Source organism: Ipomoea triloba, chromosome 11 (assembly GCF_003576645.1).
Source record: "Ipomoea triloba cultivar NCNSP0323 chromosome 11, ASM357664v1".
Classification (NCBI taxonomy): Eukaryota; Viridiplantae; Streptophyta; class Magnoliopsida; order Solanales; family Convolvulaceae; genus Ipomoea; species Ipomoea triloba.
The window spans coordinates 1,255,845-1,270,184 of record NC_044926.1 but is presented as its reverse complement, the minus strand read 5'-3'; the positions used below and the strand labels follow the sequence as shown (position 1 = coordinate 1,270,184).

At 37.9% G+C, this 14,340-nt stretch overlaps 3 protein-coding genes across 13 annotated transcripts in view; 1 reads left to right on the top strand and 2 right to left on the bottom strand.

The window, feature by feature from the left end:
• Positions 1–37: 37 nt before the first annotated feature.
• Positions 38–3,140, bottom strand: LOC115996744 (ankyrin repeat-containing protein At5g02620-like). Its single transcript, XM_031236134.1, has 3 exons — positions 2,691–3,140; positions 1,633–2,042; positions 38–1,345 (listed from the first exon to the last, which is right to left on the bottom strand). Exons 1-3 carry the CDS (start codon positions 3,100–3,102, stop codon positions 464–466), a joined length of 1,704 nt encoding a protein of 567 aa, XP_031091994.1. The 5' UTR covers positions 3,103–3,140; the 3' UTR covers positions 38–463.
• Positions 3,141–5,654: 2,514 nt separating this feature from the next.
• On the bottom strand, positions 5,655–7,677 carry LOC115996743 (exocyst complex component EXO70H1-like). Its single transcript, XM_031236132.1, has one exon. It carries the CDS (start codon positions 7,523–7,525, stop codon positions 5,675–5,677), a length of 1,851 nt encoding a protein of 616 aa, XP_031091992.1. The 5' UTR covers positions 7,526–7,677; the 3' UTR covers positions 5,655–5,674.
• A 3,542-nt stretch (positions 7,678–11,219) lies between these two features.
• The window catches only part of LOC115996741 (exportin-7), a 14,854-nt gene continuing 11,733 nt past the window's right edge, over positions 11,220–14,340 (top strand). For 3 of the 11 annotated variants that reach the window (XM_031236130.1, XM_031236127.1, XM_031236121.1), the window contains exons 1-4: positions 11,221–11,375; positions 11,456–12,399; positions 12,698–12,858; positions 14,199–14,264. In XM_031236130.1, the coding sequence (XP_031091990.1) occupies positions 12,159–12,399; positions 12,698–12,858; positions 14,199–14,264 (468 nt within the window). In that variant the 5' untranslated portion in view covers positions 11,221–11,375; positions 11,456–12,158. Of the gene's footprint in view, positions 11,376–11,455; positions 12,400–12,697; positions 12,859–14,198; positions 14,265–14,340 lie in introns of all 11 variants that reach the window. The other 8 variants (XM_031236131.1, XM_031236129.1, XM_031236125.1 and 5 more) reach the window with 7 other exon arrangements.

Here is a 14,340-nt window from a genome sequence, read left to right as displayed (position 1 = left end):
ATCTAGAATTATAAAATGACTTACTAAGCCCATAAAATAAGCTAATAACTATCTCCCTTGTTATGTTGATTCAATTTGGTAAGGTGCTTCTCAGATGATAAGGCAAACTGGGCAACTACTCCTTTAATTCAAACAAGAAAAGAGTGTTCTATATTTCATTTCATGTATCTTATCTTACCTATATATAAAGGCTAAATATTCTGCAATTACTCCTATGGGGTTTGTGCCCTACTTGACAAAGTCGTAACCTAGTCAAGTTTGTCTGGTTAATTGTTAGCCCGAGAACCACAAGGTCCCAAGTTTGGCTTCCGGCTAAGATCACAGGACGGGGTTTTTTCAGTGCATACCCTTGCCCTTCAGGTAGTTGTACCACAGAAGCTTCCTAACTTCCTGTTGTAGTGTAATTGCTCCTCCCTCCTAGAATGGTAAGTTAGAATGGTTATGCAGGCAGGCAATTCAAAACTCAAATGGCATAGAGTTTCTTGAACTCATCATCAGGAATCTCTGGTTCTGACATAACAGACACAGACCATGACTGAGACATGCTACTCCTGGCTGACTTGCTGAGATTCCTCAAGTTTGAAGCCTCGATTCGGTGCATAATCACCCAATAGCAGAGTGTTCCCAGGGTTGCAACCATGATAAAAGTTCCCAGTACTGTTACCCCAATTGCCAGCCACTTCTGTTCTTCTCCTACAACAATATAGGACAGTGCTAGAAAAGCCACCGACACGAATGCACAGGCCAGCCACATTAGCTTGTTGATAACCGCCATCATTTGTTTCTTTGCTTTTCGTTCAACGACGACTACTGATGTCTGGACCACCACGACTGCCAGCGATATAAAGAGTGCCAGAGAATCGAATATGATGAAGACTGTGAAGGGGGATTGGGGGGCGATTCTCGCCTCTCCTGGCGAGAGTGCAGGGGGGTCGGTCTTGGGATTATCAGCATACTGCCCAGGGAGATTGTATATGGCTGCAAAGGCCACAGTGGCTATGAGGACTGCAACTACCGTGGTGGAGTTTATCGCGTTGTTAAGCCCTTCCGAGTGCATTTTGTTGAGCCGCTTGGCTATCTTCTGCACGCGCCTCTGCGTTTGGCGTGTGTGCACCAGCTGGTCATGGACGTCGTGTTTTATGTCGCTAACGGTTTGTTTCAGCTCCTTGGCCGAACGCTTTGGCAGCGCTACCTTCAGGTCCTTTGCACTCTGGAATCCATTCTCCTTTAGCAATGCTGCAATCTCAGACTGCCCATTTTTCTCAGCAGTGTCTAGTGCAGTCTCACCAGATTTATTAATGGCTTCCCCGCTGATTCCTTTGTGTTTTAGCAGAGTTTTAACAATCTGTATTTACATATTAGAAAAGGATAAACATTTGTATTAGTATTTTGCACATACTAATGATGACAGTAAGATACAATGAAACCAGGATTAGAATGATGTCTCTGCAGCCTACTTTTGTTATGTCCATTTCATTCATTAAACTCTAATTTAGACACGAGAACTGCGATTAAGGAACTAAGCCTTTCGTTTCAACTAAAAATCTAAACTGATAGTGAGACTGTGACTCTGTGAGTGTCATTTCCACACTCCAACGATGCAAATAAGCGAAATAAGGTTCATATTATTACCTCCAAGCGCCCTTTCCGTGCTGCAATATGCAATGCAGTATTGCCCTTAGCATCGACCATTGTAGCCAAAGACTCCTCCGACATAACAAGTTCATTAACCACTTCAACGCTCTGCCCCTTGACGGCCATGTGAAGAGCCGTCTGCCCCTTTTTGTCACTCCACGTCGCAATCCTGTGCTCTTTGCTCAAAAGGGCTTTCACCACTTGAACGTGCCCGTTTCTTGCAGAAGCGTGCAGCGCTGTCTTCCCGTTGTTTCTTGGTATGGCGGCTAAGCTGCTGTTCGTCTCCAGTAGAAAATTGACAGCCTCAATGTGGCCCTGTGCAGCTGCAGTGTGCAAGGCTGTGGTGTTTGATTGATCAAATGTCACTAACAGTTGAGGAAATGCCTCCAAAAGGACCCTCATCATTTCTGCATTCACAAATCACAAGTTCTTGATGAAACTTCTGTCATCTCTAATAATACACTATCAAGTCATCAAACTCATACAAACAGTTCAAGAAACTACAAACTTTCAGCCTGCAATCTTCAAAACCACCCCTTTTTTTAGCTAGTGACCAAGAAAACCCATAGTCACTACCAGCCACCGGCAAAGGACAACAAACTAAGAGGTAAACCAATCTAGTCAAGTTGTCCATAACTTACCGGCCCAATATCTAAGAAGTGCAATCTTCAAAATCACCCTTGTTTTTTAGCTAGTGACTAAGAAAACCCACAGTCACTACTTGAAAGTCTACATCAGTAAACCTTACCTCGTAACCATAGCCACCGACAAAGGACAACAAACTAATTAAGAGGTAAACCAGTCTAGTCAGGTTGTACGTAACTGACCGGCTCAATCTACAAGTCCAATAGGTATTTCCACTTGAGGCCAATAGGTGACCCTGTTATACCATATACTAATCATTTCAATGAAACATGATTTCATTAATTTAGGGATTTCAAGAAACTCTGAAAAAAACAATCTTTTTATGCTGTTCAACAACTATTTCAGTCTAAGTTTAGTGTAAATTTGGGTATAAAAATTATGCATTTGAAGAAGAGAAAGATGATGCTCACCAACATCTCCTTGCTTGGCAGCAACGTGAAAGGCATCAAACCCATTTCTGGCTTTGAGGCCTGCAGATCGAAGAACATAGTATTTGATCATCTCCTTCACCAAATCCACATACCCATACTCTGCAGCAACATAAAGGGCTGTTTCCCCAGACTGGTTTTGCCTGGACAAAAGCTCACCTAACTCCCCTCCCTCTCCACATGACCCACTGATCATCCCCAAAACCTCTCCAAGATTCCCACCTCTGGCTGCTGAGTGGAGTTGGGTGTCCCCTCTTTTACCAGTCAGTTGTTTCACCATCTTCTTCTTCACAGTATTGTTCCCTTTTCTCCCTGAATCTTCCATTTCTCCTCCCACAAGCTCAACTGCCAAAGATTCTGCTCCACCTCCCCCTTTTTCTATGTCAAGCTGCATAAGCTCTCAACCAGCAGCTGAGTCTTTACAAATATTAATGTCCTGACATATTTACCATTACAAGCATGAGAGTCTTTGGGGTCAACGGTTATATCATGGACTCCATCCCACCACAATTTACATACTGAATTATCACAATAACATTCAGTAGGTAAATTATAAACCTTCAATATATAAATTGTAAACATTCAGTATGTAAATTGTGAACATTCGGTATATAAGTTAAATATTCACTATATAAATTGTGTATTTTGAGTCGGAACTACCGTTCTATAGAATAATTTGCCCTTTGCGATACAATATTTTTTTTTATCAATTAGCTATCATAGTTTACTCTAAACTAATCATAACCTCTCAGAACCTTTGTCCAAAAATCATTACAAAAGATAAACCGCAAGACCTTTCATCAGTCCATTAGTTCCCACCTCTATCTTTGAGACTTTGCACACAATAAATCTTCATTTTATGATTAATTAAGATCTCTTAATTATTTAAAGTGTTAATCATGATTGAATAATATATATAAATATAAATGTATAATTTAATCATCAGTTTAGACTTTTAAACATAATATCATTATTAACTAACAATGTCACATCGGTTCCCATTGGTTACTCACGGCTCCTTGCTTTTCTTTTAAGACCTTCCATTAAGGACGCCCACTTGTTGTCCAATTCATTGGTCCACACATTGCTTCTATCATTTTCAGCATGACACAAAAAACCAAAATTGCAAGAATTTCCATCCAAAAAATGACAAAAGTTAAAAATTAAATATATATATATATATATATATATATATATATATATATATATATATTTACTAGTGTTGTTAAAAGGCGCTAGACCGTCCTTAGGCCGAGTTAGGTGTCGAGTCGGCGCTCAACTTTGTCAAATGATTTTTTTTTACCTGTTTAATTGCTCATCTTTTATATTCCTTCAGAGTTTTGAGTAAAAAAAGTGAAGACAATATACTCGAATAGACGTTTAGGCTCTAGGCGCCCTTGGATATTTAGATGGACTGAATATGAATATTAAATAGAGTCAACCATTCAACGACTTTGTGCCGTGGAGAGTTGGTTGGTGGGTTTGGAAAGCTGACTTTGGACATCCTCCAATAATTCAATCCAAAACTTCAGAATTTTGGTATGGTATAGCCTATAACTCTCTAAATGTAAATATTGGATTAATTACCTAATAAGTTTTTTTTTAAAGTACTATTGACTATGTTACACTTCTCATAACTACTTTATCAACATACTGAAACACAAAGAGTCAATATTGTCTTCACTGAGTCCCGACCCCTAATAAGTTTAATCATTTAGAATACAATAATGAAAGAATGAGATAAAATACATTAATGCATGGCTTGTGCAGAAATGGTCGCCCTCGCCAGAAAATTCGACCGGCGACGAAAGAGCCGTAATTTTTCGCGATCTCTAGAAATGTCGTCGTCGGTGGCTGGAATAGGCAAATGACCAGTTAAAAATGTTAATTGTTATTTTTTCCGGTTTAGTGGATTCATTGCTTTGTTTTTATGAGTTTAGTGGCTTATTTGGAGCTTATTCAAGTTCTATGGCTTAATTGTTAATTCCCAAATAGTTCGATGGCTTATTTGTACCTTTTTCCAATTTTAATTAGGTTTATGACTATGTAATTTGTATAACATTTTGTTATATCATCCAATTTTTTTGCCAATTATTATCAGAATTACTCAAATAGACAGAAGTAAATACAATGCTCCTTCCAAAAGTACTCATTCGTTTCGGAAAAAGCAAATGCACTGTTCATTACATAAAGAGCACTTCCATTAATAGTTTCCTCCCAAATTTCACCCTGTGACCGGTTGAGTTATCCATGCGGGCCCTTTCATCAATAGTTTGTTAGGAAATTAGACGGCATGACAAAACGTGATACAAATTACATAGTCATACTCTTAATTAGAAATTTTTAATGGTAAAAAAAAAAACCAAATGTATTAATATAGAATAGTCAATTAGTCAAAAAACCAAAAGTAAAATTTTCTCATTTTGTACATTCATAGTGTAATAACATAATCATTCATCAGAATATAATTATAGTCATGGTTGAAAAAATCGCTAGGCGATATAAATAATCTAACCATACAGAATAGTTTACGAGAAACCTGACCTCGTAACAGCGGAAGCGAAAGCCGTATTGATCTCCAACCACAGTTGATCTGATGCCTCTTGAACGGTAGACTGTTAGCCATATTTGTCTCATACTTGACTCAGAACCCTAGGCGGGGATTAATCGGCGCCTAGGCGGTCAGCGTCTAAGCGGCCTAGGCGATGCTTAAACGGCCTAAGCGGAGATCAGGCGGCCTAGACCACCTTAAGGTGATAGGCTAGACGGTCGACCGGCGCCTATGCTGGATTTTTGAAACACGTCAATAATGTAACTTCCTTTTTATATTTACATCTTAACTAAAAAAAAATACCATTCTTTGCAAGTCTTTAAAAGAAATTTATAAAATTAAAGAGCTATCCTCGCTGGCCAATCTAGTTGAAGGAAGAAATTAATAAATATGAATTGAATGATAAAATACTATTTTATTTAGAAGGTTCGAAAAATAAATCTGATAAGTGATGCCCCACATCTTCCGGGGCAAATTTGACAATTGATGAAAAATGTCTCTCTTTCTCTTTTGCCATAGTAAGCTTATGCGTGTCGTAGAAATCTCGATACAGCCGGAATAGTTTCCTCGCTATCGACACTTTCAAACTGTCCCGGAGACTTCTATCGGATACGACGCATGCAGAGTGCTTACGGTGCGCCTGCGCGAACGACGCGTTGAATTTTTTGAAATGGTGTTTGATCTCCTCGGGAGACATGGGAGCCGTTGGATTTTCCGGGAGCGAGGCGATGACGTCACCCCATCCTAGGCGTTCGTAATTTGCCGCGTACTGTTGGACCTTGGCGGATTGTTTGGACAGCCAATTCTCGCCCAGGAAACGGTTCAGGTGCTGAGAGGTGCGGACCTTAACGACGACGTATTGGAGGTTGTTGGCTAAGAAGAGGTACGCGATGGAGACGTCCTTGTAGTGCTCGGCTATGACGTCGAGTTTGCAGAGGAGGAGGAGGATGAGCCAGGCGTACCGGAGAGAGATAGCCGGCACGGGAGACTCGTCGGCGTTTGAGACTGCAAAATACGACTCCGGTAGCCATTCCTTCCGGACTGGAGGAGTGCCGGAGAAGATGTCGGAGAGTACGTCGCTGTGATCGGCGATCGATGTGAGATAATTCATCGCGTCTATGGTCAGAGAATGAATTCCGCCGCCGGCCACCGTTGATTTTGATGAGTCCTTCTGGAGAACGGTTTCGAACTGTGCCAATCCCGTCCTGATAGCGTCGCCGAGTTTTGCGAGTGACGTCACCGCCTGAGTTCTGATTGACGAGGCGGAATCCATTGAGAAGATGGATTCAATTTCCGGCCGGTGATTCGCTATGGCATTGTACATGTCAAGCAGACGAAATACTTTTTCCGGTGAATATTTGCCGTATTTCGCTATATTTTCGGGGAATTCTAACAGAATCATTGCAGCCTCTTTTGAAATCTCCTTAAAAATGGATTCTCTGATAGCATCTGGTGTAGACGCAAAGACGTTATCGCACAAAGTTCTCTCTCCATTGAACAATGTCTTAACAGCAATTTCCAATGCACTTAGCCAATTCTTAATCCTCGGCTCTAAAACCTCCCAATCCATCTTACGGAGCTTTGAAAAGCTCATTTTCTCCACTCCAAGTCGAGAGATAGCTTCATCAATGATCGATTTTCGAATATGTTTGTAGACTCTTAAGCATTCCTTGGTATATCCGCACGAGATCATGCACTCAACAATCAATCTCATATCCGCCATTACAAAGCTGGATACATCTTCAACTTCGGTTATCGAGTCACCGGCGACTCTGACATCATCATCCTCACCGTAATCCACGTCAAAATCCGACGTACTGGAGAGACCGGTCGAGGTACTCGAGACGGATGATCGAGCAGACGCGGACGACTCTGGATCCAGATGAGCACGATTCATGTTCAGAATCTGAAAGAACTCCTTCTGGAGCCTCTTCATGGCGACTTCCATGAGGCTTTGCGCTCTAACGAGCTTCTCCGATCTCGGCTGCTCCATTGCCAGAAACTGCATCGCCTTCTGGAGATTCCGCACGCACTTGACGAAATCATTGGCCTCTCTCCGGCTCTCGTAGAACAAGGAAGTCACCTTCGCTGCCTCAGACGCTTCTGCATCCCATTTCATGATCATCGGCCCTGAAATCTCAAGCGCCCGCTCCATTACTGATTCATAAAAATGATCAGACCCTGACGGCGACGCTTTTACAGTAGATGACCTCGTTGATGACCAGTTAGGCGAAAAGCCAATCAATCTCATCCCCTTCCTCGGCATCCTGGAGAATCGGAGACTATAAACTGTATATAACAACGGTTAATCAGATATTTGTTAGAAAACTGGACGATAGTTTTGGCTTTCTGGTGGTTTTGAACTCTTTCAACTCTTATTGATAGCTGAAGCCACCTAAACAGACGTTTATATAGAGGAGAGAAAGGGAGTTTGAAAACAGCTATTGTGGCTTTGGAGTTTGGAGGGAGGCGATTGACTTTTCGAGTTTAAAAAGACATCAATCTATGTTACAGTTGCTGACGCGTTTGCTTCTACACGTGGCGCACATTCAGCGGCGTGATCAAATAACGACCTAGCAGATGGGAGGTAAAAACAGATTCAGGACAGCTCAGACATGATATAAGCATATATGTTCACAGCTCAGACATGATATAAGCATATATGTTGACACCTAAGACGTGACGAAACCATGCATATCGTCTTAATCCTCGGCCGATTAGAGGAAGCATCCTAAATCTTAACCGCTGCCACTTAACCATCTTTCTTGACTAATCTTTTGCCAATAACGTTTTAAGTATGTATATATCTTTGTTTCTCATTTTTTTATTCTCAACTTTTATTCTTATTCTCTTTTCCTAAAAAGTTTAATTCTCAATCCTAATGGTTCCTCATGCTCCGCGGCTTCGATCAGACGTATCAGAGCATAGGGCTTACCATAATGTAGGTGCTTTTATTCTTATTTTCAAATTCTTGATATAAACACTTTTATTAAAACTCATATGATGAAAATCGTTTATTATAGTTTGTCACGTCAAAAAGTAAAAGTGAGCATATAAATTATAAATACATATAGTATAAATATTATTTGTGTCACATAATAATGAGCTTTTAAACTTTTCATAGGGCATTGACCCTATTGGTCATCACTTAAACAATAAATATAGCACTTTAGAACTATATTATCCGGAGTAATTGTTTTATTCACTTCATTTAAGCAAGTCAAACATTTTAATTGCATTTGTTAAAATGAGTTGGGTCTCACTCAACGACTTTTTAATAGGGTGGGTTAGATTTGAGATTTAGTGATCCGCTAGGAAGTGAGCATAAATAAGTTCTCTCGTTAAAAAACGAACTGGCTTGCATATTTGAAGAAAGAAAATTATAATAATTTTGCTTAGTATTTTAAGACTTTATGGAACTTTTACATGTGCAAAATATCACAATTCACAAAGTAACCAATTAATTTCTCTCTCCCCTCCCTCCCTCTCTCTCTCTCTCTCTCTCACACACACACACACACACATATAATTTCTCTCTCTCTCTCACACACACACACACACATATAATTTCTCTCTCTCTCTCACACACACACACACACATATAATTTCTCTCTCTCTCTCACACACACACACACACATATAATTTCTCTCTCTCTCTCACACACACACACACACATATAATTTCTCTCTCTCTCTCACACACACACACACACATATAATTTCTCTCTCTCTCTCACACACACACACACACATATAATTTCTCTCTCTCTCTCACACACACACACACACATATAATTTCTCTCTCTCTCTCACACACACACACACACATATAATTTCTCTCTCTCTCTCACACACACACACACACATATAATTTCTCTCTCTCTCTCACACACACACACACACATATAATTTCTCTCTCTCTCTCACACACACACACACACATATAATTTCTCTCTCTCTCTCACACACACACACACACATATAATTTCTCTCTCTCTCTCACACACACACACACACATATAATTTCTCTCTCTCCTCCCCTCCCCCTCCCCCCTCCCCCCCCTCTCTCTCTCTCTCTCACACACACACACACACACACATATATATATATATAATCGGAACTTTATAGCACTTTCTATTAAAATGTTTTTGAGATATTTTTATGGAATTTTGTAGAGTTCAAAGCAAATGATGAGGAGTTTCTCCCATTTTCTTCCAATTGCATGGCCTTTTTATAATGAAATGTGGGGTGGTGTGTATGGTATTCATGCCTCTTTATAGTCAATGGTCGTTAATGCAGCGATGAGAATAATGACCCTTAACGTACAACTTTAGAGGATTTAGTGAATCTTGATGACCTATAATGGTGGAATGGCGTGATTAGTTGGACGATGACTTTGGTTAAGTTGGTGACCATTAATTATGGTTCTATTTAATGTTATTACATTTGTAACGATCACCATAATCACTTTTCCAACGAATACTTTGACTAAAATAATCTCGGAAATGGGATCACTCTTTCCACGCAATTGATGTCACAGGGCCTACACTATCCCTGTGTAATCATTATAAGGTTAATGTTTAATATACTGGGTATTCATTTTTAATACATTTAATGTTACTACCAAATAATAAAAAAATTAAAAGAAAAAACATTCAAAAAAAAAAAAAACTTTTATGCATGATTCACTTATAGTTTGCCATCAATGAGAATCTTGTATAAAAATTTATATAACATTAAATGGTGATTATCTTGTGAGAACGTATAAAGAAATTCTTATTCGTGAGACGAATCAATTTTAGATGAAAGTGTAATACTAATCATGCGCAAATTGATTGTTTTGTTTTGTTTTTTTTTTTTTTTTTGAGTACTAGTTAGGAGGAATAATGTGATACATTTTGAGAAAATCAAACTATAATATTCAAGGATTGAAGAAAGTTATTTGTGAGAAAAATATAATACTTATGAAAAATTTGATCTATATCACATATGAGGACCCGTGTGGCGATCATGTAGGAATTTTTGCAAAGTCATACTTTCTCCCCCACACATCTTTCACAATGCATAATATACATAAAACACATGTAATGGAAACTTACGATTTTGTAGAATTTTGGGTAAAAGTAACAACTTATTTCATAATAACACACAATTTAGTTCGTACTTGTAACAATTGAATGAGAGACCAAATGTGAAAACGATTAAAGAGTCATGCGTTTAATTTGGAAATCTCGATAATCCGGACCTAATTTGAACGTTGGTGGTCATTAATCATAATAAACACTATTTAACATCATTACATTTGTAACGATCACCATAATTTTCCAATGAATACTTTGACTGAATTAATATCGGGAACGGGACCACTCATATGCTTTCCACGCAATTGATATCGCAGGGCCTACACCACTCATATGCTTTCCACGCATTATGTAATCATTATTGGGTTAATGTTTAGTTACTAAATATTCATTTTTAATATGCTAGTATTTTCGCCCACACATTGCACGGAATTGATTTTCTATAATATGTTATGAATATTTAACATATGATGATGTGTGAGGCGGCCATGTAGGAGTTTTTGCAAAGTCATACATTCTCCACCATATATCTTTCACAAGGCATAATATATATACAACTTTATAAAATACATGTAATGGAAACTTACGAGATTATATAATTTTGCGTAAAATTAACTACTTATTTCATAACACACAATTTAATTCATACTTGTAACGTAATAATTGAATGAGATTGACCAAATGTGAAAGTGAATCATGCGTTTAATATGGAAATCTCGATAATCTGAACCTAATTTGGAATGATAATCATTGTAGATTGACCAAAAAAGGGGAAAAAATTTATTTCTATATTTTAAAGTTCATTCGGTGCGGCTGGTTTTACTGTTTTAGCCTTCAAAATCTCAAAAGAGTATATTAAGGGGGAGTGGTCGGGGACTCGCGGGTTGGATTGTTGGAATCTCCATTTTATCGGCGGTAAATATAAAAATAGTACGTATGCGCTTGCGTTGAGAGAGGCACTGCTATGAACCTCTAAAACATCGCCATCGCCGATTCCTCTCACGACCTAAATATCTATGATTCCGATACATAAGGTGATTCCACATCCTTCATCTCTTTCTCTAAATTTTATCGCATCTCTAAAAATTTTCCGTTTTCCATTTTTTTTTTAAAGTTTATTTTTCAGGCAGGATCCTCGCAGAAGAAGTCTCTCCGCGGCTGATCGGCTCACGGTTCATTAAATCCTTTAATCTAAAGCTTTTTTGCATATGCGAAATTGTACATTTTTTGTTTTGTTTTTTTTTTTTTTCAATCTCATTTTTTCACTTCCTTTGAATGGGAGGAATTTTTATTTGTAATATAAATTCACAAGTGAGAACATTATGTTGTGATCCATCAGCATTGCTGAAATGGTTCTGTTTTGAATAAGATTATCGTGTTGCTATTCTTGCTGTTGGAGAATGGTTATGGATTTGTGCGATATCAGTTCTGTGTTTTCTAGTTCCTTTTTGTAAACTGAAGTGATCATTAGTTAGAAATAGAAGACAAAGTTGTGTTTCCCTTTTTGGATAATCGAATTTAATTATACGTTAGCAAATAGCAATTAGCAATGCCTGTCTGATGGTCTAGGCGCGTGTCTCATGGCAAGCACAATTTTGTTTTCCTGTTGGTTTGTTTGTATGTTTTGTTTCATTTGCTAATTGTTGTTGATGTTATGTTGAAGGAAATGTTTTGCTGTTTATAATGATAATGTGCTTCCATGTTTTCCAAGGAAGTGACCTCGTGTTCTGATAAAATTGTAGACTGGAATTGGATTGGATAAGCTTCAGTTATTGCTCTGAATTTTTTTGAAGACTCTCTGGTTTGGTTGTTTGATAATGGAGAGTTTAGCACAATTAGAGGCATTGTGTGAGAGGCTGTACACTTCCCAGGACTCATCTGAACGAGCGCATGTTGAGAATACTCTTAAATGCTTTTCTGCAAATATTGATTACATTTCGCAATGCCAGTTTATTCTGGATAATGCATTGACTCCTTATGCTCTGATGCTGGCTAGTTCAAGCCTCTTGAAGCAAGTCTCTGCGCATAGTCTTTCCTTGCAGCTCCGCCTAGATCTCTGTAATATTTTTTTTGTTGTACTTTTTAATTTATAAGAAATTAAGAACTGTTCATGCTTTCTCTTCCCAGGGTTAGTCTGCTACTAAACTATATGTGCATGATATTAGGTAGTATATAATCTCTTGTTATATTTTTCTTGCATGATCAGAAGCACACAAACTTTTAAGCGAATAACTCTCAAGCTGTTGTATTCCTTATCTGCACAATTTCTAAATTTTTGGTTATAGTATTAATTGATCTGTCACTGACACTTTTATTCTCCCTAAATTTCTGTTCTTGGACTTTGTTTTTAATGAAGGGAACTATCTCATAAACTATCTGGCAAGCAGAGGTCCTAAATTGCAGCCTTTTGTGATTGGATCTCTTATTCAACTCTTATGCCGAATTACCAAGTTTGGGTGGTTTGATGATGATAGATTTAGAGAACTGGCTACAGAATCAATTAAATTTATGACTCAGGTAATTTTGGGATTTATGTAAGTATGACATTTATTTATGGTTTCTTTTTCTTTATAAAGCAAGAAGTTGCAATGTTCCACTTCTAAATTTGCAATAATAGAGCATAAAAAACCTGGGATAGTGACTACAATATCTGATGAAGTTAATAGTTATACCCCTTTATGGTTTACAGTAACGATGCTCTAGGTGTGGTTTTGAAAATCAAAGTCATTCTTTTCTTTTCCAATAATGCTACCTGACATTCATAATGGCAATTACCTTGAACCTTGTACTACTTACTCATGCATTGATTTGAAAATTTGTTTGCTACCTGCCTACCTTAAGTGAATTGTGGCAAGAAATGATATCTACTAGCAATAGTTATAATATAGGATTTTAAAGGAATGAAGTGCTCATTTATTTCTTTTATTGGGCCATTTGGTGAGTTACAAATTACCATAAATTGCTGTTGTGCGTCCATTTGTTGATACCTCTCAAAGGAAAAAAAGAAAAGAAAAAAGATTGGAATCTTTGTTCATTTGAACCTTTTGAGTATTTTATTTTATTAATAATGATCAAATGAAAATGGCTGGTAATTTCATGACTTAAATGCAAAAGTCATTTCTAAAACATTTCAAATTCTTAAGATGCTTATTTATTTGGTAGTTGAACTGGTATGGTGTCCTCTAGGCTAGGTCACCATTTTGATTCCCAATGATAGGCTAAGGTCTGAAAGTTTATGTGATGGATGATGTTAGATGCATCAAACACATCGTTGATGAGGTTGCACATTTGGAAAAAATCATTTTTGTTCTGGTGTCTCATTTCTATTGGCAGTCATTTGGTTCTAAAGTGGGGATGATGGGGGGCATTATGAGCTTGATATTGAGGGGGACTCTGAAAGATTGGAAGAAAGGCATGATTGTATGGGACTGGATACTTAGTCCTGTGTTTGGTCTAGAGAACTATCGATGGGATGAAATGATCGGACTAACAATATTATGTTTAGTTTAGAGAGTTGGTGATAGGAGTAAAATAAGTTTTAAAAAAATAATTAAAATTTAAGAAGTTGTCTGTCTAATAGGGTGTGGGCAAGTTAGAGGAAGTAGCAGGTGGAAATGTGGGATTGGGCTGAAATTGACCAATTTCTCCGTATTAGGTGGGGTTGCTTCTCCCATTCTTGGCCTTTGGGAATGAACCAAATGGTTGACTACTTGACTTGGTAATTTACTCTGAATTCTGAAATTTCTAGAAGACTCCCTTTAAATGCATTTACTGTTAATGCATGCAAAAAAAATATTTTCCTTTGTCAAAGCGCCAAATGGAAGATTTAATCCTGTTATGTTGTTTTCATTCTACAGGCAACATCTGATCATTATGCCATTGGTCTAAAGATCTTGAATCAGCTGGTTTGTGAGATGAATCAGGTTGGTTTTGCAATTTTTTGTTTAGTAGTTTTGTTTTGTTTTTTTTTTTTTTTTTTTTTTTTTTTTTTTTTGGGGG

Bases quoted from the DNA above. Each gene is read 5' to 3' on its own strand.
- LOC115996744 (XM_031236134.1), bottom strand. From the start codon at position 3,102: ATGCAGCTTGACATAGAAAAAGGGGGAGGTGGAGCAGAATCTTTGGCA. The intron at 2,043-2,690 runs GTGAGCATCATC...TTGTGAATGCAG, and splicing joins TGCCAAGCAAGGAGATGTTG to AAATGATGAGGGTCCTTTTG. The intron at 1,346-1,632 runs GTAATAATATGA...ATGTAAATACAG, and splicing joins CACGGAAAGGGCGCTTGGAG to ATTGTTAAAACTCTGCTAAA.
- LOC115996743 (XM_031236132.1), bottom strand. From the start codon at position 7,525: ATGCCGAGGAAGGGGATGAGATTGATTGGCTTTTCGCCTAACTGGTCA.